Source organism: Lytechinus pictus, chromosome 17 (assembly GCF_037042905.1).
Source record: "Lytechinus pictus isolate F3 Inbred chromosome 17, Lp3.0, whole genome shotgun sequence".
NCBI lineage: Eukaryota > Metazoa > Echinodermata > Echinoidea > Temnopleuroida > Toxopneustidae > Lytechinus > Lytechinus pictus.
Window position 1 is genome coordinate 21,507,132 of NC_087261.1, and position 26,343 is coordinate 21,533,474.

A 26,343-nucleotide genomic window follows, 5' to 3' on the forward strand; every position below is an offset into this window, starting at 1 on the left:
GCTTCTTCATCATCCCAGCCATTTACTGCTCGGCATGAGTCGAAATGTTGGCTGTAATCAATCCATGATGAACATCCATCATATTTGTCTGGCTTGATAAAGTGGGTACCCCTAGGCTTCTGTTGGGCATCCTGTGATGACCTTGGTTTTGACGTATGCCCATGTTGGAGTGTATCTTCCAATGCTTGCTGGATTATGGCCTGGAGCCTACTGTCATCAATTGGAGGGTCTCGCACAGCAGTTGGTTGCACCGCTGGTGATGTCGTCTTCCTGGCAGCATTTTGTACTGGCGAATTAATAGGATTGCCTCTGCTATTCCGCCACGTAGTATTGGATGGAACTTCCTCCTCCTCAGTTGATGATGCTGTTTGTGTAGACCTATCTGTGCTCCCCCGAGTGCTCAGTTTTCTTCGTCTTCGCCTTGTAGGTTTACTCTGCTCATTAGAGGATGATAAAAGCAGCTTCTCCATCTGTGCTTGCATAGATTTAGCCTGTTGCATCATCATAACCTGGGCATTGGCTTGCTGTTTCATTATCTCGTCCTGAGCTAGCTTGGCTTGATTTTTCATCATCTCTTCCTGAGCCTTCGATTGGTATTTCATCATTTCCTCCTGGGCTTTGGCTTGATGTTTCATCATCTCGACGATCTCCATTAGAGCCTCGGTCTTCTGCTTCCTCCTCCTACTGGTAGATAACTTGATTCCAGAATGTGTAGAAACTGATTCATCCCCTGAAGAATTGCTGCCATTTGTTCCAGATGTCCTCACGTTCTCCATCCCACTTCTGACACCATTTGTGTGGCGGCCCTCCTTCTTGGAACGGGTCCTGGATGCTGGGGGGCCGGCCTGTCCCTTGCCTCTATCACCTTCATCCGTTGATGAATTACTAGCCATTCTTAATGCGAGCGGTTTCCTTATATCTGTATATATGGCGTAATGTAGAGACCCGGGCGTGTTCCGTTTTCCCAAAATATATGGGGGTGGAGTGTTGAGGGGTAGTGTGAACCGGTGAAATATAAAATAACAGGGGATTTCTATTGGGGCTGTATAATCTCTATGGGAAGGCTTATTCTGTAGAAGTCAATCGGATTCCATAGATCACACAGGTTGGAGACGATGATTACATTTGGTGTATGACAACGGTCATAATTTAATTATACATCATTGTTCAGCATTTGTACAGGTTATCACCATTAACACCGTCACCAATTATCCAGAAATGTATTTGCAGTAGTAGAAATTAAGCGAGCATTGTTCATTTCCAAACCTTTTCTTGATTCAGCCCAGTTGGAGAGGAGCGCAGAGAGTTCGTCGTCCGACTCCGACCTCAGCCGCCGTCGAAGTGACGAGATCACTGCGAAACTCCGCTATTTATAGTCTCCGAGAGCTGCCTTACGCAGTGCGTTGCGTAAGTCGATCATTGAGTTCTAACGCACCAAAAGCTATAGCGCCATCTACGTTTACTGCATTATAACCAAAACCTGTAGCGGACTGGTTCGCTACAGTATTATGAAATTGATTTACTTAATTTAATAAATAATTGTCTATTGGGAATAAAAAAAAATGTTCATATACGGAGACAGGGAAAATAAATGAGTTGATATGATCTTGTGGTGTAGTGGTTCTCACTCGCCTCTCGCGTGAGAAAGAAAACATGCAACAGTATTCCTTTTTTTACTTTAACATGGCCATAAAATGAACTTACATTAATGATTTAATAGAAAAGGTGAAGTAGGGGTTGTTGGGTTGTACCGACAGTTCGAGAATTACATCTCAGCAAAGGGCTATTTCACATCCCCCCCCCCCCACTATTCGACTTTTTGTTTGGTCAGTTGGAGGGGGTCTTCTTATTATTTGGTGCAGACATTGACTAATTTCTCAAATTTTAGAGTAATTTTTAGTTTTTTTTCTTGTCCGGGTTATCTAATTTAGTTGAGTTCAGAACACATTTAGTTACGTTATTTAGTTTAGTTTACTTCACTTTAATTCAATTGTTGCGTTTACTTCAGGCAAATGGTTTTAGTTTTGAGTAAATTTAATCTAGTATTTGGCAACCAGTCACATAAGTGAACGTTTTCTCAACTTTTAGAATATATGTTTTAGTTTAGTCTTGTCCATGTTATGTTTAGTTCATTACGTGAATTGACTCACAGTCCCTCACAGTCTAACCCAAACAGGCGAGGATCCATGGAGAGGGGGGGGGGGGGTACAGCCACAAAAGAGACGAACCCCAAATACCTTCATCTATCATGTGTTGACCTTTTTGGGAGGTTAGGGTAGTTAGGTTAGGGGACTTGCCTTTTTTTCTAGAGACAAGTTGTTCTTCATTTTTTAGTGGTGATCTTTATCATTGACGTAGAGCGTCGGCCTGTAGTGTTTATCAACGTTGATGGGGTACTTTCTGAAAAAGAAATGAATAGGGTCACCTCAAATGACCCTGCTGTACTGTGGCCGTACCGTGGAGCTATCCTACGTGTGTGTGCTATGATTTATGCACACAAAAGTTGTTTTTGAATGGCCAAAATCGACCGCGACAAATACCCCACGTGAAAAGACGCACGGGGCACTCTGTGTGCTCAATATTTGACCTTCATAAGGGGAGAAACCATCAAAATTGTGAATATTCCAGGTACATAGGAGGTGTCAGGCGACTTACAGGAACAAAATGGGAGCCTACTTATCAGAACCATACGTGGAGAAGATCTCAGATGACGGGACTTGCGGGGAACTTTCGTACGGAGCCTCTGCAATGCAAGGTTGGCGAGTTGGCATGGAGGTCGGTATGATTGAAAATAATTGAATGAATGAATGTTTGTGCACTGTACTGTAGACTCAGTGTCGCTGCGCTGAAGAGTGGTCATGTCTGATTAACAGATTATGATATTATGAGATAAGAGTAATGTGATAATAAGTTTAGTTTCAATTTAGTTTTCAGATTACCTTTAATTTAACGTTAGAATCCAATGGCAATGACGAAAAAATTTAACATGTTTAATGTCAAACTGAGCTGAGTGATATTGATAATATGCATGCACAGATGCATTGACTGCATGAATGAGGCCGATTTACATTTATGAGCAGATGAGAAAAAACGAGGCAATCAGGCATGCCATTGTCATTGAGACAGGTCATTTAAGTAATCTAAGTTCTAACTGTACTTCCTCAACTTCTCAAGTGAGGTTTGTGCTTTATTTCTTAGTACTTTTCGTCCTAATTTCACTCCATATCCATCCTCCAGTTAGCCTCGAAATTGGTGATTTAGAGCCAGCATTGAGGTCCTCACACAAAATAATTTGCTGCAGATTTAAAAACATTGCATGCGCGAGGGTCGCAGCTCCGACCCTCGTGCATGTAATGGTTTGAAATTGGCAGCGAATTATGTATACATCACATGTGAGGAACTCGATGCTGGCTCTAAGTCACAAATTTTGATAAATTGTAATTTTTTGAATAGTTTTAGGGCCACCAAGAATAAGATTAAGAAATCAATGATTTTGGTGAACCTATCATCAGGACACTGAGAAGAAAAGTTAATGTTGAGCCTTGCCATTTCACTTTCAGGGGCCATAATTTTTTTTTTTTTTGGTATTTGCAGTAATAGTCTTAGTCATTATTTTATGACTCAAACCTATTCCATTGTGTCTAATCCGGCTTGGTCCATGCCTGCCAAAGTCTAAGATAAATTTTTTTAATACATTGATGAGTAAAATGGCCCTGTTTCCGCCAAGCCCAATACAGGTAACATGTAAAGTTTAGATACATGTCTGTCGCATAAAGGAACTCTCCCCAATAGCAGGGATGCCACTAGGTGTCCTCCAAAAATACTGAAACTTATTGCGGGCAGGGACAGTGTCCAAGAACAGTGAATTGGGGCATTAGCGGCGGAGGCCAAACAAATTTAGGGGGGTCCACCTTAAATTTTGGGATAGACACAGGTAAAAAACTGGACAAGCAAGCAAGCCAAAAAAAAAAAATTAGGGGGGGGGGCGTCCCCCCACCTCAAATTTAGGGGGGGAAGGACCAAGTTGCTTCTTACCTTGTGATCGATGACTTTGAAGTCAAGGTTTGAAAAACTGATGGTAGTTTAGTTGTTATGTGTTTCTAATAGAACGCTAGACCAAAAGCTTCAGTCTCTGTATTTTGGTTGTTCCGCTGAATCGCGTTTGCTCTACTCACCAATACATAGAGTTGTTGGCCCGTACATAAAGACAACGCATCAGCTAACCCAGGGAGCTCCCGCCCGCGCGCTTCCGTTTTACACCCTGGCAAAGGCAATCTCCGCAAAAATAGCTACAAATCGATTTGTGAAGAGTCTACACACGTCGCTGGTTTTTCCCCACACCACCGCATTCAATCTACACAGCCACTGAACACTGAACTCCAGCACAGAGTTCAGTGGCTAAACGGCCCACTTCATGTACGTACAGAGAGCAGTCATGAATTAAATCCAAACATGCTTTTGCAGTGGTGTTTGTATACACAAGATGTGAAAAACCTAGAATTCGGGCAATAGCCAAAATTCATTTAGTAAGCAGTAATAATAATGATAAGACAAGAATAAGTTCAATAATACAAAATGAAGGAGAATCTACAGCATGTATTAGAAGTCCAGTTGTTTCCACTCTGGGTTTTCACTTAGTAATAATTGTTTCAATGATTCTAAACGATGAATTAAAATCCGGGATTAAAATATATGCTAGTTCTACTACTCCTACTACCACCGATACTACTACTAACTAGTACTGTATATATCTTAATCCATCGTTTAGAATCTATGAAACAATTAAAGTGGAAACTGGACTTCTACATGCTGTAGATTCTCCTTCGTTTTGTTGTCTTATCATTATTATTACTGCTTACTATATTGATTTTGGCTATTGCCCGAATTCTAGGTTTTCACCTCCTTGTGTATACAAATGCCACTGCAAAAGCATGTTTGAATTTAATTCATGACTATATACTCTATGTAAGTGCCGTGGCCGTGTAGATTGCATGCGGTGCTGGTGGTGTGGGACCTATGGGGAGAAACCAGCGACGTGTGTAGACTCTTCACTAGTCGCTTTGTAGCTATTTTTGCGGAGATTGCCTTCAGCAGGGTGTAAAACGGAAACATGCCTCCGGAGGCCCGCTTCGAGGGCTGGAGCTCCCTGGGTTACGTATCAGCATGCAGCAGTAACATTAGATCTAACATTCGGCGGAAACCCAATTTTCTGATCGTTTTTGGTACATAAAAATGTCACATTATAAAAAAATAATTACATCCAAATTCACGAGAAAATATATAAAATTCAGAAACATCGTACCTTAGACCGCAGTTACCGCTAATTCCTTTCAAATGATGATCAAAACTTAGTCACCCTCGATCCTTTCGTTGGTCATGGTAAGTTGCCATCTTTATTCACGACGTCATCATCTGTACAGACGTATGTACCAGTCGCTATTATATCGCCGCTGCTTAGCGCTTGTCTATGTGTGTGCGTACGGAACTTGTTGCTCGCATCTATTGGCCAGGATATCGAGAATTCCAATCGGAAAGCCTTGATAAAAGCATAACTCATCGAACGAAGTGGGCAGTGCGCATGTTTATAAATTATGTACTGTATAAAAGCAAATATCCTGGGGGAAATATCTCTCACTCGGTCGATCGACATGCATCGCAATCGAGAGAGAGGGGGGAAAAAGGAGGACTTTCCGACTTTTTTTAATACACAGAAAACAGGAAAAGTCGGAAATATGGAAATAAGACAGACAACAGGGAAAAAGACGGAATTCCGTATTAAGACGAAAAAGTGGCATCCCTGCGATAGAGCATGTTTTACTGAAAAAAATGATAATAAAAATGGATAAAAACTCACTGATTTTTCCTTTCTGCCCAACTCCTCAACTCGATCATTTATATGGTGACAAAGTTGTGAGTGACAGATCAAAAGTGGAGATCATAGTGGAGTTGAGCCTATCCAGCAAACTTAATGAATTTATTTTAATGTGTTACTTTTTATCAGAAATATAGATAATAAAAATTGATAAAAACTCACTGATTTTTCATTTCTGCCCAACTCCTCAACTCGATCATTTATATGGTGACAAAGTTGTGAGTGACAGATCAAAAAGGAAAAAACATAGTGGAGTTGAGCTTATCCAGCAAACTTAATGCGTTACTTTTTATCAGAAATATACATGTAGATACAACAAATAATCATGAAAAGTAATTAATCATTAAGTCAATTCCTTCATTATTTTATAATAAATTCAATTTGTTACACTACTGGGGTTTCATGAATGTTTCCACACAATAAAAGAGACAAATATTAGGGGAGAGTGGGGTAAATAATACCACCTTTTGGAAAATTCCAATTATATCTTTTAATGCAAAGCAGTAGAAAAGTGATTAGATATTACTAGATCTAGAGTAGACCGACATTATCCATTAGAAATGTGAGAACTAAACAGGTTGATTTGCATATTAATGAGCAATAAATATTTCTGTCAGGTGGTCTTATTTTCCCCACCTAAATGGGGCAAATGAGGCAACCTGATTCAAACCTGTTTTTTGTTGCTGTATTCAAAGTAAAAAAATAGTTCAGTTGGTTTGATACAATCACTAAACATTTTAATACTTGAAACAATCATATTAATAGCATTTAGTTATTTACCAAACACCCCCATTTGAGGATTAATTTATTAATCCTATCCAATATTATGGGGAAAAAAAGAATCTCGGATTGTGTTTTCTACTGTCACCGTTACATGTATATTTACTATGTGTTTTATTGGTAGTGGACATATCAAGTGTGGCGATGTCTACACTGCATTTTAAAGTTCTAACAGAACACTTCCCTGATGTAACCATAGAGTTTTAATTATGTATCAATCCTGGTGGCCTTATTTGCCCCATTGGACATGTTGAGTTTAATAGGCATCCAGTCAGACACACAAAAAAGGGGGGAAATTTGGAAATTTACCACAGTTATGGCATGCACAAAGTTCTGTCTTACGCAAGTAAACTATAAAAGTTAGTACACATTATTAAAACAGGTATTACAGTACCCGCCTCTCTAAAGTGGGCAATGCTACTCTCAAAATTTTCATTTTGAGGTGCTGCTGGTTTTGTGCTCCTGGCCATGTGGACTGCTGGGCTGTGAGACGTTCTCTATGCTCAAAATCCGTGCTAAGGAACTGTCTCAAATACTACAAAAACAATCTATTTGACCCTACCTTACCATTTTTAAAGGACAAGTCCACCCCCCAAGGAAGTAGATTTGAATAAAAAGAGAAAAATCCAACAAGCATAACGCTCAAAATTTCATCAAAACTATTTTGTGAAAAATAAGCGAAACTTCAAAACTTCATATAACTTTCTAAATTTACATTCGATTTTGATGAAATTTTCAGCATTATGCTTGTCTGATTTTTCTCTTTTGATTCAAATCAACACTTTTCTGAGGTGGACGTCCTTTAAGCAGTGAGCTTATAACTAACAGGCAGCCTTATTTACTGTACCCCATGCTCTTACAACCCACTCTCCCCTAAACATCAGTTGAAGGAGAGTGTAGCACTAGTGTCACTCTCTTCTTTCCCACAAGAGGGTAATAATTTTTACGCCATGGTGGGAGTTTCATAAAGCTGTTCGTAAGATACGAATGACTTTACGCAGGACTGGTGACCCCTTCTTGTGCTAGATGATACATCCCTATGTCATTCATTTATGACAAAAGACTTGCGATTGATCCGATCAGTCGCAACTATGGAAAGCCAGCAAAGTCAACATATAAAATGCATGTTTGCTCTAAGTTTTTTCTAGATATGAACAGGGCGCTACATGACTTTTTATGAGCACTTGCCCGGTCGGGCAAGTAAATTTTAAAATAGTTGGAATATACTTGCCCAAAAATCTATTTCACTTGCCCGAAAAAAATCATTGAAAATTTTTTTTTCCACTCCAAAAGAAAGTTTTGCGGTTTATAAATCATTGACCTTTTTCTCTCTTTTGACATGAATTGATCTTCCTTGTTATTGCATTTCTTTTTCTAAAGTGATTTTATCTTGCCTGCCATGACCAAAATTAGGGTCAATATATCATATCAACCCTAATTTTGGTCAATCTACTGTGAGAATTTTGCTTGCCCAATTCGGGCAAGTAGTTTTGGTATTTACTTCAAAACACTTGCCCGACTCTAACTTTTACTTGCCATGTGCAATTGGGCAAGTGCTTATGTAGCACCCTGATGAATGTATATCCATAAATTCATTGATTTCTTGACAGCTTGGTGTGTTCTCCTTTCTTTATTAAGGACATTTTGCACATTTCCAGTAGAAAAAATTATGACACTGATGGATTTCCATAGAGTTACGATTGATTGGATCAGTCGTAACTCTTTGTAAGACGAGGCCCTTAACATGTTCCAGTCGTTCGTAAAGTTGTGTGTAACTTTACAAGCAGCTTTATGAAGCACCTAACAGTATTTTATTATTGGATTGGCCCAGTACTGTACAACCAAACAATTTTTTTTAGGGGGGGGGGGGGCTAAGGATGATGCAGTAGCTTCTTTCACAGTGCTCACCAAGTGCATGCACTTGTATTCATCTTGGAAAAAAAATTTAATACTATACAGTCTGTATGATCTTTCCCATTATTTATCTCTATATTATCAGGACTGTCATTTGGTCATAACAGTACTGTACCACGGTTACACTTTGTAATTCCGAAGGTTCGTAATTCCGAAACACGTAAATTGCCTATACCTCGATGTTCGTTAATCCGAAAACGGAAAAGGGTTCGTTAATCCGAACATTTGTGGCGTTATTCCGAAGGTTCGATAATCCGAAAACGAAATAAGGTTCGATGTTCCGAAGGTTTGTTAATCCAAAATGAAATAAGGTTCGTTGTTCCGAAGGTTCGTTAATCCGAAAACGAAATAAGGTTCGTTGTTCCGAAGGTTCGTTAGTCCGAAAATGAAATGAGGTTCGTTAATCATTTAGTTTTCGGACTAACGAACCTTCGGAATTACGAACCTCATTTCGTTTTCGGATTAACGAACCTTTGGAATTACGAACCTCACTTCGTTTTCGGACTAACGAACCTTCGGAATTACGAACCTCATTTCGTTTTCGGACTAACGAACCTTCGGAATTACGAACCTTCGGAAATACGAACCTTCGGAAATACGAACCTTCGGAATAACGAACCTTCGGAATATCTGAACCTTCGGAATAACGAAGCTTCGGAATTACGAATGTATGCGCTGTACCACTCAACTTACAGAAGAGTTTATATTCATTATAAATATGATCTCTCTATCTCTCTCTTTCTCTCTCCCCTTTTCCTCACAATAGGATGCCCATAACTGTATCACTCAACTCACAGACGACACATCTCTGTTTGCAGTCTATGATGGCCACGGAGGTATGTAAATTACATATTCTCTATTAAGGTTTTAATTCAAAGCACAAAGGCTTCGGAGAAATTACAGGGAAATTTTATTTACGGTAAAGTAATAAATACAGTGCGCCCCAGAAAAAAAGGAAACCGGGATTCCAACATCTTTTTTTCTTCAAAGGCAAATTGATTTTGATATTTCATTTATATGTACATCATCATACAATTCAATTATTCCTCAACATTTTGATACCTAATATGTGACGATAACTTCACACATTAATGAGCAAGACGAGTTTGAAATTTTGATGTCAAACTCAGGTTACGCAGAAAAATTGGACAAGATTGGTTTGTGATATGATAACCAAGGTTATTTGACGATTGACTAATTAGCATTTCTTTTGTATTTTTTTAAGTTTCCTTATTAACTGATCCTGTAATATGAGTCAATTTAGATTCTTACTTGAGTTTCTGCACAAATCGTTAGTGATAGGCATGAGAGGCCTCAATATTTATTGTTTGTTTACCTGCCATGCGTGAGTGATCTGAAAATGATTTGAAAACAGGTTTCCTTTTTTTGTGAGCCTCACTGTACGTCAGTGTCAGTGATATACAATGAATTCTTGTCAGGAATGGCTTCTTCTCAAAATCTTTTAAGCTCATATTTACTGAATATCAGTCGACAAAATGCAATTTGATTTAATGATAAAGTTTAATTTTCTTCACCCATTGGGGTACAGTACACTTTATATTGTTGGCAACAATACAATATAATGGAATGTTAATTGTTACTCTACACAACAAAAGAATGGAATAAATTTTCAGTTATATTCTCATATCTGAAACATTGATGATAGATTGAACATTTTTCAACATACATGTAGACCTCTCGAGATTGTCAATTAGAAGTAATATTTTATGAGGATGGTTTGGTAAAGAAAAAAAATGCATATTCCTATCTTCTCTCTGTGCAGGTGCGGAGGTTGCAGTGTACACAGCTCAACAGTTTCCCAAGCTGCTGACGAATCTAAAGGCGTTCAAAGACGGGGACATCAACGCTGCGTTAGAGGAGGCTTTCATGACCTTCGATGCATCTTTAAAACAGAAGGCCATCATTGAGAAACTCAGAAGGATTGCAGGAATGGAAGAAGGGGAAGCAAAAGAAGGTTTGATTGCTCTTAAACCATCAAAGTGTCATGAAAAAATATGTCATTAATCGATGCAATTTACTCAACCATGAAAAATGGCAAACTATAACAATAATGATAATAATAATAGGCATTTATATAGCGCCATCTCTCTAGAAATATTCTATTTTGAGGCGCATTGTTTATTATTATTATTATTACCCCGACTTTAGCTCTAGCTGCCTTCCAGCACTTAGTGCATTCAAGGAATTGATAAGCTATGCCCATCTAGAAGTTGAATGTATAACATTTCATTTTCCCGGCTGAGTGACATGTATGTTTCTCCCAAGGGATTAGATTTTGTCCGAAGCACAGGAAAAAATTGTCCGGAAAAGTAAAGCTTCGGAGGGGGTTCAAATGATATGGATTAAACTGATAGACCAGGTGATATCTTTTAAATTATAGTCTTTGTAGAGTCTGCATTGGCTTTATAATAACAAATTTTCAATGCTGGAGGCAGCTCTGATCCATATACATCATGATAGGAAATCACACACGTGTATTAAGCAAACTATTGGATTACACAGCTTAGAAGCAGTGAATGACATAATTTCAATGAATAGAACGCAACCTGAGGTGACGTCAAAACCTAAAATATATAATAAATGCAATCCTTGTAGGTATTTATCTTTTCATGGCGTATTGATATTATGGGTTTGAATCTATATAACCTATGCGATATTAATTATTATTTATATAAAGTGTTTTAGCAATGTATTAAAAATGCATATTTTGGTCTACAATCACATGTCTGTCGTGTTTAGGTAGATGACGGCAAAATACAGGCTAAGTTCGAATTTGGAGTCCGCAGGTGAAAGGTCACAGCTCATTATATATGCAAGTTGATTTCTGCATAGTAACTTAGGGAATAATCAACAGATTTCAAAGAATTCTGGTGTGTGTAGGTAGATGACAGCGAAATACAGGCTAAGCTCAATCGCGAAGTCCGCAGGTCAAAGGTCACAGCTCATTATATATGCAAGTTGGTTTCTGAATAGTAACTTCGGGAATAATCAACAGATTATCAAAATTATTGGTATTTATTTATTTATTTATTCATGCATGTTCACAATGTACAATGTAAAAGAATGCACAGATAATATATGAATATATATATGAAACACTAGTAAATAATGAACATACAAAGGTGTTGCAACATAAGCTAAAATCTTGATTGGTTGAAGCACCTTTAAACTGGTTTTGCATCCAAGAAAACAAAATAAAAATGTAAGAATAAGGAAGAGAGGAAAGAAAGAAAAGAATGTAAAAGTGATAGACTGCCGAGATATAACAATTAAGTTTCAAATTTTTATGAATATATAGTAATTCAACAGAGTTATGTGTAGGTTTTCTGCATGATATAAAGTTCAATTATATTGAATGAATTTCTGATCGCATTAAGCAGGAGGAGGCATCTGTGTCCTTTGGACACATCAAATTTCTAGTCTTAACTGGCTTGGGGGGGATGGGGTCCTACTTCCGTTGGTGCCAAATAACTTTGTATTGGACCAGTGAGTGCACCAGAATGAAGATACATGTAAAGGAAGTTTGGGAAGATACATGTACATGTATGCTGCAATCAACCATGCCTGGTGCCACGGTTGATTGCGGCATATCTTCACTAACTTCATTTACATTTTTCTTCATTCTGAAGAGCAAATTTGTTGGTGAAAATCACTATTTTTTCATGAATCATTCCTCAGAAGTCAGGTAGTTAATTCTAATATTTTTTTTTCATTCCAATTTGAATTGTTGTAGAGGACGGAGAAACAGAGGCACTCCTGGAAGAGGCGGAACTACCATTGGAACAACTCGTCGCTCGCTATTGCTCGCAGCCCTCCAAGAGCAAACGAGCAAAGATCAAGCAGGCACACGCCAGCGACCTCCTCTCCCCCATGATCCAGAAGAAACAACCCAGGTTCCCCCTCACAGTGGTGAATGGATCTCTCCAAGACGGGGACGGGCCCGTGCCTAACAAGACTGTTCCATTTGACGAGGAGGGGGATGTGGTTTCAAAAGGAAAAGGGGACGATGAGGCTGTGGACAGTGTCAACGGCCCCGATGGGGATAGGAGAAGAGAGGGGGAGAACGGAACAGACAGTGATGATGATGACGATGATATGGGTGAGGGGGGCGATGAAAAGAAGGGGTCATCAGAGATTGGTCAAGGAGAAGGGTCATCGGAGAATGGGTCATTGAAAACAGAAGTAAAGGAAGAAGAAGCAGGATCATCTGGGAACTCAGGGAGCCATAATGGCGACGTACAGCAAAGTGATACCAAAGAATCGGGTAAGATCTGTAGTCACTGGCCTCAATTTGAGCCCAAGTTTATCTAAGAATGTGGTCGATAGATTTGGTTTAACTCTTATACCAGAAGTAACGAGAAAAGCTTGGGCTGCCTTGTTTTTTTAATTTTCTGTTAAACTCTCTTGCAACTTTTTAGATCCTGCCTTTTATAGTGCATGTATGTTATTATTATATCGTAAGCAACAATAAGTTTAAAAAAAAACCTAGTAAAATTTGTGCTGCATACTGTGGTTATGCTTTCTTTGCATGTTTGTGAATAAAGGATAAATTGAATAAAATGAAATACGGGTAAACTACATTGCAACAATTCATCATTCTAAAGTTCATAATATTTTCATTATCCTGTATTTACTTTATAAATTATCCGAAATGCAATGAATCTTTTTATAAATGGACTGTTGCCTTTGCTATTTAATAGTTTCCATTATTTTGATTTCTGTGTAGGATCAAGCAGCTCAGGATCAAGTACCAACAGTAAGCCTAAGCTCGTTGTCCCACCATATCTAGACGACGACGATGACAGTGATGAAGAAGACGAGGACTACCGATCAGGAGATGATGAGGATGAAGAGGAGGACGATGAGGAGGATGACGACGACGAGGAAGAGGAGGAAGGGGATTTTGATGTGGAGGAGGAGGAAGGAGAAGAGGAAGATGAAGAGGAGGACTACAGAATGGCATTGCCAGCTGGAAAAGAAGAGGTTTGTAATACTGTACAAGAAAGAAAGTATTTTGTTTCTTCATATTTCTGTTTTAATCCTTGCAAGCTCAAGAAATTCTGGGGGATGATATTGACAATTGTACTTATAACATTTTCTTTGAATTTGGATTTCCATATTACACCATTGATACTGATTAATATTGGTTTATAGGACACCTGGATAAATCCCTGTCATTCGATTGGTTCAATATCGATCATTCAGCCCATTTTACAATGATTTCATGCAATTCTTTATCCATACAATATTGTCCATTGCCATCATCATGGTTTGTGGATGCGACAATCAAAACACCTCGCTCTGCTGCATGCACTTTTGATTAAGACCGAGTAAAATCTGTGAATCATTTGAAAAGCAACCATCGTATTAGAACATTCAACCATCTTTACCATTTGTAATGGTGGTTGATGTAAAAATATCATAAATTTGTAAATAAATCCACAGAAAGGAGAGTTGTTCCTGTAAAGTTACTCTTATTATAATAACACCCTCAAAATGTTATCATAAAATACAATTAAAACATTGTCAATTTCAGTACCTCAAACTGCAAAATTTTCCACCCACCCGCCGGGAGTTCACTCCCTGTGTTCCTTCTCAAGCAGCAATGTTTTTATAATATTTCTGTCTCGTGCCTGCTTTTATTTCTCAATTGGTAGCCTGGCAGTGACAGCGGGTCCACAGCGGTCGTTGCGCTCCTCAGAGGAAAGACGCTCACCGTGGCCAACATAGGGGATTCGCGTTGCGTCCTATCGCGGGACGGGAAAGCCCTCGATATGTCGTACGATCACAAACCCGAGGATGATGTCGAGCTGAGGAGAATAGAGAAGGCCGGCGGGAAAGTCACTCCCGATGGAAGAGTCAACGGGGGACTCAACCTCTCCAGAGCTTTCGGTGAGTGAGAGTGACAAACAAACAATGTGATGGTGTAAGATTTGAGACTTGGTCGCTTTAGTAACAATAATAATAATAGTAATAGTTACAAAACTTTGCATTGGAATTGTAATTACCCCAGCCATCAGATCCTGGCATGCCCGCGCACAATCAAAATTCAAAAAGGTGGTTTTGAAAACCCATGATTGAATCCATGGTTTATGCAGATTTCCTGTATAAATTCCGCTTAATTTAACGGGTATCGGGCGCGTGTATAAAAACTTCCAATGCTGATGTGCGCTTTTGTCACAGTGTGCCAAATTGACTCCTGTTACCATGGTTAGATACGCTATTTTATTCATGAGTCCAATGTTTGAAGAGTACAATGTAGACTCATTAATTCAAACAGTGGACTCGTGAACAAAATAGCATGGATAACCACTGCAACAGGCATCAATTTGGCGCACTGCGACAAAAGCCCGCATGAGCATTGGACATTTTTGTAATATACGCAGTAAAATAAGCGTAATTTATACAGGAAATCTGCATAAACCATGGACTCAACCGTGGGTTTTCAAATCCACCTTTGTGAATTCGGGTCAATGTATGCACTTTTTCCACTACTTAGAGAGTTTAAAGACTCAATTGCTAGGCATGACACATAGTAGGCTTGAGTCATTAAGTTTATTTTGAAAAACGTTTAAACGCTATTACTTCACAGGCATTTAGGCATAACCGATGGGGTGGTAAAACAAAAAAAGAAAACCTTCCCCAAAAGTTGCTGAAACGTCACATTTCACACCTTTGCATCTATGAAATGGCCATCTATTTTCCATATTTCCAACAAGTTGTCTGGTCATTTTAGAGTTACCAGTCCATCGTCATTGACGCCATTCCATTCTTTATATCAGGTGATCACTGTTACAAACTGACAACCTCACTACCTCCTGAAGAACAGATGATAAGTGCCTTCCCGGACATCCAGACTGTCACACTAACAGACCAAGATGACTTCATGGTTGTAGCATGCGATGGCATCTGGTATGTACACTTTTCATGTCTGGCCAACAGTGCAGGAAGTACGCGAAGGCAACGGGTGATTTGCCCTTGTTAAGGCTTGGTCCCACTGCACTTACGGATGCAGAGAGGATGTAAACCGGAAAAGAATCTTGCCATCCGTTGGAAAACGTTATGTATCCGTTGTGTACTCTTTGCATACATGTTTCATACGCTCTATATCCATCGAGCATCCCTCCACTGTGATTTCATTGTTTGCTCATTTTTTTGCTCATTTTGTCCATTGTCTGGAGCCAATGAAAACGGATGGGGCCACCCTGAAATTGTGCATGTCCGCTGTATTCGTTATGAATACATTTTGTGTCCGTCGGCCAGTGGGACCAGGCATTTACAGCCCAAATCGTCCCCTTTAATTCCATAAATTTCCCAAGTTTCGAGGGACCATTTTTTTCTAAATTCGTCCCAAGATCTGCCTCAAATAATATTCATGAAAGTTGTGAGAAAATTAATTTTCTCCTTACAGCAGAATGATGAGAAATAGCTTTACAGCATAATTGCCTGTTGCACAAAAAGGTAGCCCTTGAAATGAAATAGATAGCCCCCACAATTCAGCAATCACCCAAATGTTGAAAATAGTAGCCCCTAAAATGTGAGAAAATATTTCAACTGAATCCCAATCCTTACATGATTCTGAACCCCCCCCCTCACCATAAAAAGGTTTATTTTCAATTGGCCTAAATAATTCGTCAAATACTAACTCGTCTATTATCATTTGGTCTACCAACAGTTCGTCCACTATCCACATGGTCCAATTGCCATTTCGTCCACTCACCTTTTTGTCTAATAACCAGTTGGTCATATAGCCATTTAGTCCATATACATGTACCATTTGGTCTTATTGGATGAAGTGTTAATTGGGCAAATGAATGAACATAAAATTTATATTAGACCAACTGATAAAGATACAAAATGGTCATAGTTAAACAGGTGATGAGACAAAATGATTGGACCAAATGGTTGTTGGACGAAATGTTGATTGACGGAATGGCATTAGACTTAATGAAGGTAGACCATGTGATGAATGGACAATTTACCCCACAAAAATTACCTTCACCTATTATCTTCAGAGAAGTTAGCGGAGGAGCGATTGTTTTTGTAAGAGCAAATGTCGCGTTACCCAATTACACCCTATGCAGACGTACAGTATACTTCTCATTCTGTCACAAGCAAATTTTTTTTGTCTTTGAAAAAATTCAACTCAACTCTTGTTTTTTATTTTTGAATCATTATTCCAGGAATGCCATGACAAGTCAAGAAGTGATTGACTTTGTTAGGAGTAGACTCGAGAACTCGGGAGAGACAGACCAAACTAATAAACTTTCCAAGATTTGTGAAGAGGTGAGTTCCTTGTTTTACACAATGTTAGTCTTTATAAAGCCTGCCTACATGGTTTGTTTCCTCACCGTCCACTTGTAGACGGTGTGATTCTCAGATCTTCTAACCCCATTCTAGCTAAACTCCCCTTGGGTCTACTCTATCAATTCGGCCCATGAACGGGAGGTTGTGGGTTCAATCCCTGGCCGATTCATACCAAAGACTTCTAAAAATGGGACTTTTTGCCATCTAACCAGCTGTTAGGCATAATAGGATGGAGAGGGACAATAACAGAATGTGTTATCAGGGAATAATTTTACTTTTCTAATTTGAATAGCATTTTTCGTCAGAGAAAAGCTAAGTAATGTACAGTACTATGTAAAAATATGCTATACAAAAGACTTTATGCATAGCTGTCTTTCAAAAATGTGGAGCAAATTGCGATGCGATACCAGGAAAATTATTCCCTGTGTCATGCAGGACCCATAGGAAGACCAGGGTCCCGTCTTACAAAGAGTTGTGTTTGATCCAATCAACTACAACTACATGGAAATCCATTATTGTCATAATTTTTATCCACAGGCAATATGCTCAATATTTTCTTTGAACAAAGGTGACCCTAATAACCGTAACTAATTTTGTTAAAGAATGAGGAATGTTTGATTATACATCATGTCTATAACACATTTTGAACAAATTTTCTCATATTGTGATTGATCGGATCAATCGTATCTCTTTGAAAGACAGGGGCCCAGGTGATAAAGCTGAAGTAGCTACCCTGAGTAAATATGAGATGAAATTATTGGTATTATTTAAAGGGATGGTCCAGGCTGGAGATATTTCTATCTCAATAAATAGAGTAAAATTCACAGAGCAAAATGCTGAAACTTTGATCAAAATTGGATAACAAATAACAAAGTTATTGACTTAAAGATTTGCAATATTCTGGTGAAACAGTTCTAGGCATGTCTTTATGAATATTCATTAGGTTGGCTGATGATGTCATATCCCCACTTGTTCTTTTGTACTTTATTACATGAAATTAGGTTTATTAAAAAATGTTCTACCAAGAACTAAAACAATTGGATTGAAAACTGATTAAGTGCATTTATTGCCACAACCTATTTCATCATAATGGAGACACATCATTTACACAAGTATGAAAAAATGATACATTTATGATTTCATGTAATAACTTAAGAAAAAGGAAAGTGGGGATGTGACATCATCAGGCCACTTCAATATTCATGATGATATGCATATTGATAAGCTTTAAAATTCAATAACTTTGGTATTTGTTATCCGATTTTTGATGAAATTTTCAGCATTTTGCTCTGTGAATTTCACTCCATCTATTGACATATTTTAATATTGTCAGCCCGGACCATCCCTTTAATTTTCAACACCATGCCCATTTGATCACATGAACACCTACAGTCACCAGTTGTGTCCCTTTTTATCCTTTCATTCTTTCCAAAGCTCTTCGACTTCTGCCTCGCACCCGACACATCCGGCGACGGCACAGGGTGTGACAACATGACCTGCGTCATTGTACAGTTCCACAGCAACAACGCAGACTCCATCTCAGGTGCTACAGTCGGCGGTAAGAGAAAATCAGCCGAGGACAAACCTACAGATACAGATAGCAAGAAACCAAGACATTGACATTTGACCGTTGGCCTATGCAAGTGTGTCTTCGCCCTGATAAGCGGAAGCCAGCCCAGTACGATGAGTTAGTTTGAATCAAAAGCAGAATTATGATGGAAGACCAAAAATCAGTGAATTTTGTTGGGGAAAGATATGTGTTTCAATTTGTAATATGTAAATTCATTACTTTGTGAGTTTTCATTCCATCTCCTGTTTCTTCATACTTTAATGTCTTCTGGGTCCCGTAACACAAAGGTTAGCGATTAATCATACGCTTGATTTTTATGATTGATTGTACATTATAGTCTATGCTATCAATCGTAGAAAAATGTTCTACGATCATTGCTAAGCTTTGTGTTACGGGCCCCTGGTCCCCACAACACAAAGGTTAGAATAATTCTGATTGGTACCTAGTCAGTCTGCTGAGCAAAATGTGAATGCAGCGATGATCTGGATAGACCATTTCATTTAGCGATTAACTGCTAAACTTTCTGTTGCGGGGCCCTGGGGAGTGTTTCATGAAAGGACTTGTTGGACGTCGTATCCGACAGTTTCCATAGTGACAGTGCTTCTCAGCCAATCAAAATCAAGGAAAAATGTCAAATCTGACAAGAAGTCGGATGACGAATGTTGATGAAACCCTCCTGGGGAGTCTTTCATGAAAGGACTCGTCGCATGTGTTTTTCCGAAAATGTCCGTTTTAACCCACAATTACCATAGTAACAGTGCTCTCAACCAATCAAACTTGAGGAAAGTTGTCAGATCTGACAGCCTGTCGGACAGCAAAGGTTGATGAAACGCCCTTCAGGTTGCCATAATAATACTATGTCCAATAGAGTATACATGTAGAGAGTGAAGATCAAAGGAGATCCCGTTATTAAAACAACCTTTATAAACTGAAAGATGTACAGAGTAGACACACAGTGTAGACATTTTTGCAGTTTGTCTTGATATAACAAATGCTAGCAATCACGTATGGAATATCTTTAGATAGAGAGAAATTCGCTTAAAACTTTGATTCCAGTTTCAATGATAAATTGCCACTTGGTCCACACCCACTTTGTCTACTTTCCATTTGGTCTCATCTCCGGAGGTCCAATAGTAGTTTGTCTGCATCCAATTTGTCTTATTTCCAGTTAAGCATTTACCCATTTCTTCTAATACCCACTTGGTCTAATTTCTCAGATCTGGTATTCTGAACTCTTATTGAAATTAAACTCTTGTTTAGAGTTGTGGTTTAACTATGAATTGTGGCAAAAATCCTATTTCATAGTGCATGTTAAATTTATCAACTCGTTTGACACTCAAATCATGCAGAACTGCCTGGGGTGATAAATAGTATATTTCTTCATCCTGCATGCAAGGAGAAACAAAATAGTAAACACAAGAAATATATGATATAAACAGAATTTTTAATATGTTGGCTTGTCATAATTTTAGCACTGAGTTAGACCTAGGCCTAAGGTAAACTTCAGAATTCAGGCCTAGGTCTATATGGTTAGAAGAATGGTCAGTAAACAAATTTGTCTTTTGATAAAGTACATAATGATAAAGTTATTAGACTAAATGTCAGTTGAGACCAAGTGAGTACCAAACCAAGTGACACAAAGCTTAGCAATGATCGTAGAACTTTTTTCTACGATTGATTCCATTGACTACAATGTACAATCAATCGTACAATTAATCTCTAACCTTTGAGTTACGGGACCCAGAGCATACATGTAGTTAGACCAAACTGATAGCAAAACAAGTGGGTTTTAGTCACGATGGTGTTGGGTGATCTGATAATTAGACCATCTTCTAGTTTTCTACAAACTGTTTCAGTGCAGTATGATGTGCTGTCCGTGAATAAAAGCTGGTTAGGTGATCATCTCACTTATTGAGTTGGCAATGATGTGGCCAAGTTGATATCATTCGGCATAAAATGTTCATTTGTAATTTTGCATATAATAATTGCAATTATCATTCATTGCAACATTTTGACATTATATCCATATTTTATAATGAATTTTTCAAATAGAGGATTGCAAAGAAACAATTATTATTGCCAATTTAGGGATTGAAAGCCAATTAATAGGGAATTTGAGTACCGCTAAATTATGCCTTTGATGTACATGTACATCGTGCATAGTTGAAGAGACCAATCTTGTGAAAGTAAAATTTTATTACAATGATTGCCAATTTGATAGTGATCAGTTTCTCGGCTCAGTGCAAGAACCTGAAATGATTTGTGTGTAATTTCTCAAATTACTAGCATCATGAGTTGAGTATGAAGAAAAGTACAAATCTGGGCTTCGACATATAAAAGAGTAGATCATTATATGAAATTCTCTCATAACAAAATGACTGGGGGTGCTAATGGCATTCTTTCAATGGCATGGAAAATGACAGTATCCAACTTTCAAAATTGATAATATATATCTTCCCTTCCCTTCAAAATTCTCTGATGATTTTATCTCATTTTGTTGCTTTTCTTCAAAGACATGCTAATAGATGCAAGGGTAAGTTTCCAACGTCTCTTTTTTTTCTATGTTATAAGCTAACATTTATATAGCCTGTCTTTTTCTCTCAATTCTGTATTCACTCACATTGAAATATTTATCAGCTGAAAGTTCACACCTTATGAAGTTCTTTTAACGAGTTCTCTTTGAACATCATGGGCGACCTTTGATAGAGTTGTTTTGCTTCTGGTAGTTGTATTTCAATATTTTTAATGACTAATCATTCGACTACAGTAAATTGCAGATTAATCCATCAATTCAAAGCGTTATCCCTGGATACCTTATACATTCCATGCAAGCTAGTGGTTTTTATGTTTGTAGTATTTTTGTTTGTTACCACTGCTGCGAAAATTGATCAAGATGACAGAGGACTAATAGACTTCCATTGGGGTTACATGAAATAGTTGGAATGAATTTCTCGATCATGATCTGAAAAAGAAAGAAAAAATCAGATATTTTATTGATCTTCCTTCGCTGAGGTTTGAACTTTCCTCTCTGTATATTTGTACAATGAAATCTAAGGGTGGTGATTTTTTACCGGATTCCTAAGAAACCCGTCTATAAAGACTGCAATGGGAAGACAAGAAAAGTGGTCTTTACGAATAAGTGACCTCTTTATACAGGTTCAAGAATCAAGAAAAATAGTTAAACAGGTTTGTAAAGACCAACCATGGGAGACAAGAAAACTGGTGTTTATGAGCTGGAGGTCTCTTTCTAAGATGTAGGCACGTATTCTGAACTCGGGTTTAAATTAAACCCTGTTTAACTATGGAGAGCAAATTAGAGCACAAATCCCTAACAGCACACAGTCGGTTTGTTGACTCTTATGACACCCAAATTGTTCATAATTGTCCGGGAATGATAACTGAAGTAGTTTTCTTCATTATGAAAGCAAAAGGAAACAAAATAGTAAACATAAGAAATATACAATATAAACAGAATTCTTGGTCTATTAGATTTAAACCTGACTTCAGAATATGGGCCGTAGAGTTCAACTTGCTTGTACTATCACATTGGGTTATTGTGTCAGGTCAGTCATTCGCGTAGCCTGACCATTCGAGAAAAGGACCGCCCTCAATTCCCGAAAGATCAGGTACAGTTTACCTGACCCTTTGTTTCTTTGGTTTATGATTTTCACAAAACTTCTGATATATTTGACCCATACATTTGTATATTCACAATGGTGCTCAAACGTTAGTGAACCCCACCAGAAACTAAGCATATATAAAGTGTTCAGGTTCTGCCATGTTTTAGATATTTGATTGGGAAGTAAGGTGATGAAATATTACTTTCAATAAAGTTTGTTTCTCTGGGCTTGCCGAACCTTGGAGTGTTGTTGCCTACATGTACATTCAACACTTGGCATGCTTTTTCTGAAGGGGTTCACTAGCTTTTGAGCACAACTAAATTTTCTCAAAGCGTTGTGTAAACTGATCCCGATGCTTCGGGATTTCAGGAGGCCCTTTTCTCGTATTGTCAGGTTACACGATTGTCCGACCAGATGCAATAACGCAGTTGGATGGCACAAGCTGTTAATCTTCTGTCTAAAGGCCACACAAAGGATACAAGCAAAAGTGGCCTTTAAAATAGCATAGCAGGTGACATTTACAGATGGGTTCTTGTATTTGTAAAGGCGACCGAACACCTTACGACTGGTCTGCGACCCGATTTTGGAACAAATCGCATTTTGCTCATTTTCTGAAGATGTGAATGGAACATATCATTTTATTTGAGGTTAAAATTAATTGAAATAATAATATTATAACAATTTTGAAAGATTGCAAGTCCTTATTTTGGTGTAAAGTCCAAATTAGTTTCAAATCGTAGCCAATCGTACGACTGCTATGACGTAATTACGACTAGATATTAAATTCGCTTTTATTCTAAGAAGGATGATAGCATAGTCACGAATTTTATCATGGGTATTCGTACAATGATTTAGAACATTACACAGTAAGATATTCCAAGTCTCAATATTAGCATCAAATTCTATTACATTTCATTCTGAAATCGGGTCGCAGACCAGTCGTAAGGTGTGCGGTGGCCTTAACACATGTGCTTTTATCAGTAGGGAAAACTATCCAAGGGGAACCAAACTTGTGGTCTTTACAGTGAGGTGGTCCTTTTGTCACAAGGGGTGTAAAATCAGGGTCCTGTTTCATAAAGATGTCTCACAATAACAAATGCACAATTTCAATAACAAGTTCGCTATCAGCCAGTCAGAATGGAGGATTTCAGTAGCTTTTAACTATTGCAAATAATTTTTTTTTTTTTAAATTTATGTTTTTATTGATAAATCTTCAACATACAAATCATTTACATCAAATTCCACTATAAAAGTTACCAAAAAAAAATTAAAAAATCAATCAAAATATATACAAGGGATTGGAGTGATTGGAAAAGAAAAGAAAAAAAAAAAAAAGTCAACAAGGAGAAAGCGTAGTACATGTACATGTATATCATTTCATTAAAACAATATCATATTTTTACATGAGCAAGAACCCCTAGAATGAAAACCAATTGCAAATAAGTTTTATGAAACAGGCCCCAGGTTTTACTTTAAAGGTTGTGATCTCAAGTATTTACGGTGTGTGGCATCTCGTCAAAATTTTCAGAGTTGTATGGCCCAACGACCAATTGTTTGTATGTCCAAATAATGTTGAATAATACATCTTACATTTAGTTCTTACTGTGTATGTGTAATTTTGTACAAATGTTTTCACATTTTTGTAAGATGTTTTTTGTATTATGCAATCAAAAATTGCTGAAAGTGATCAAATTTGAAAACTGAGTTTACGTTGTTTCAGAAACTATTACTGTTTGTTTGTGCATCATGTTGTATGGCATTTTGCCTGAGATGCCAAAAATACTGTTTTCATTAAAAAAAGGGCAACAATTTTTTTTTTTAATTGCATTGGTTTACATTTCCCTACACTTCTCAAACTAGGGACTTATTAGTCATTCAGATTTTGAACGGATTCGTTCTGCTCAACAATGAAGGAACTCTACATGTAGATGTAGGAGTGAAAAGAATTCATTCAAAATGAAATTTTTAAGTCTACGATTTATCTGGATCTCAGTCAGACTTGATTTGTTTTTAATTTAGAATGTACATTATGAATGTGCTGTTATTCTATTTTCCTCCCCAAATTTCCTGTTTTCAGACACGAATACAGCAGTGCTGATTCGCATATGGCGTCATGTTTCATGTACAAGAACTGCACACATACATATGTATACATCTAAGTACATGTATGGAAAATAATGTTTGTTTAATTTCTCGCATTAAATGATCTCTATGATAATGAGATGGTACTAATTTTTGAAAATGATTTATTGTCTGAAAAGACAGCAACTTACAAAACTATTTTTATACTTGAATCAACATTGTAGCTATTTTTGTTGAAATAAATCTGAGCTATCGAGTTACTTTCCATCACGTTGAAATAAATCAATATTCTGTCTATTACCCTGAGATGATTTTTTAACCTGTGTCTTAGCTATAGTTCCAAGGAGGGGGGGGGGGGAATTGTGGTTTTTAATACCATTATAAATGTCATGGATTTTTTTTCCAGCTTAGATCAGACTAAAGGGCCATGATCTGGCAAAATGATCTAACAAAAGAGTTACGATTGATCCAATCAATCGTAACTATGGAAATCCATCAGTATCATATTTTTTCTCCAGGAGATTTGCAAAATGTCCTTTGTAAACATAGGATACCACACCAAATGGTCAAGAAATCAATTAATTGATGGATTATACATTCATATCTAGAATTTTTTTTGAACAAACATGCATTTCATCTGTTGACTTTGCTGGCTCTCCATAGTTGCGATTGATCGGATCGATCGCAACTCTTTGTAAGACGAAATAAAGCAAAATATAGGCCCCCACCAAATTTAGTAGTTGATAGCATGTATCCTTAAAGTGATCGGTTAACATTGATTTGACTTTTAAAAAATCTGAGCTAGAAGGTCACACTTGTCACATGTGTCTGTGATATGTTACAAAAATGAAGCCCAGAAAAAATTGCGTTCGAAAATAATTATTTAGTGCTTCAAAAATTGAAATATAAAGTGACCGAAAACACCATCTTAATTTCATCCCATATACTTATGTGTACTATTTAGGCGTCTATAAGACGCCTATTTACAAAATCGGGGTTGGCCTTGTAGTTTTAGCTTTTCATTCTCAATAATGGTTGTTTTCAGGGTTTATTAGTTCTAATACATGCACTTGTACACATGTTTCATGTTGGTTTGAGAATTTTTTAAATCGGCTGCTCACAAAGTTAAACAATACCTTTAATTGTTCAATGTTATTCTATTGGGCTTTGTACAATGATTGCTTGGACCCACCACCCACTAGGTAACAGGTTGATAATATCTGAAACATTGTGAGCAAGAATAAAAAGGAATAAGCAATTGATTCTGTAATGAATTTGGCATATACATGTACTTTGGATAGAATGGAATTCAAGCAATTGTTACCTGTCTTATATGACACATAAACAATCAGTGATCATAATTACCATCAAATACTAGATATTGATTCTGTATATCTGTAGGATAGATCGGGGGGGGGGGGGGGAGGGGGGGGGCTGAATCTGGTGCTGCACCGCATACTAGCTGTGAATCAAAGGGGTTGGAATAAAGATTTCAGTTTGTGTATAATCCATTGATAAGGTATGGAAAACACTGAAATGCAAAAAAAAACTTTTTATATATATTTTTTTTATAAGTCATTGCTTTGGTACCTCTTTTATGTGCCTGTATCCTAAAAGTGTAAAGTCTTGTTATTTCTGGAGGACACAATCAGATTGTAGACAGTATTTCATTGTACATGTATGTTGGTTTTGGTGGGAAGAAAACCAAAAATATAGATACCGGTAATTATGTTTCATACGTTGGAATAAATAGAACAATGCAAGTTTGCTACCTATTTTCCTGATATAGCATTTATTCTTCTCCGTTTGTTTCCATTGGTGAGTGAACAAGAGTATGAGATTAACCCTATTTTTACTTGGCTATTTCAGACCAGTATATACTGGGAGGGGGGGGGTCAAGTTGACTGACCCCACCCCCTCAGATTTCGGCAACTGATTGAGCGATCTCCGCGAAAATTGGCACGCGCGTAGAGCTAGCTAGCTAGTATACAAATAATGAATGTGTATGCGTGCAATGGGAAGAATATTTTCATGAGATGAAAGATGTAAAGTTCCATTCAACGAGGCGTTAGTCTTTCATCGAATGTAAATATTCTTTCCATTGCACAAATATTTGCATTCATTATTTGTTTTATATAACTCATATAAGTTACAAAGTTTTTTTTTTTTTTGGGGGG

The 26,343-nt window shown here is 37.6% G+C and overlaps 1 protein-coding gene across 6 annotated transcripts; it reads left to right on the top strand.

Annotated features, from left to right (window-relative positions):
• The first annotated feature begins 2,432 nt into the window (after window positions 1-2,432).
• LOC129281024 (uncharacterized) lies at window positions 2,433-24,472 on the top strand. Of its 6 annotated transcripts, XM_064112694.1 has the most exons (11): window positions 2,433-2,775; window positions 9,333-9,402; window positions 10,350-10,541; window positions 12,321-12,851; window positions 13,314-13,570; window positions 14,245-14,479; window positions 15,370-15,499; window positions 16,771-16,873; window positions 18,329-22,180; window positions 22,388-22,630; window positions 23,019-23,395. In XM_064112694.1, the coding sequence occupies exons 1-9, from the start codon at window positions 2,665-2,667 to the stop codon at window positions 18,512-18,514; spliced, it is 1,815 nt and encodes a 604-aa protein (XP_063968764.1). In that variant the 5' UTR covers window positions 2,433-2,664; the 3' UTR covers window positions 18,515-22,180; window positions 22,388-22,630; window positions 23,019-23,395. The 6 variants fall into 6 exon arrangements, with proteins under 6 accessions (XP_063968764.1, XP_063968765.1, XP_063968766.1 ...); XM_064112695.1 differs by lacking the exons at window positions 22,388-22,630; window positions 23,019-23,395 and adding an exon at window positions 23,563-24,472 and having other exon boundaries at window positions 18,329-21,837; XM_064112696.1 differs by lacking the exon at window positions 22,388-22,630 and having other exon boundaries at window positions 18,329-20,644; window positions 23,024-24,472.
• Window positions 24,473-26,343: the final 1,871 nt, after the last annotated feature.

Excerpts from the sequence above, each read along its gene's own strand:
- LOC129281024 (XM_064112695.1), top strand. The coding sequence starts at position 2,665 with ATGGGAGCCTACTTATCAGAACCATACGTGGAGAAGATCTCAGATGAC. Across the intron at positions 10,542-12,320 it reads AGAAGGGGAAGCAAAAGAAG|AGGACGGAGAAACAGAGGCA; the intron begins GTTTGATTGCTC and ends GAATTGTTGTAG. Across the intron at positions 16,874-18,328 it reads TTTCCAAGATTTGTGAAGAG|CTCTTCGACTTCTGCCTCGC; the intron begins GTGAGTTCCTTG and ends TTCTTTCCAAAG.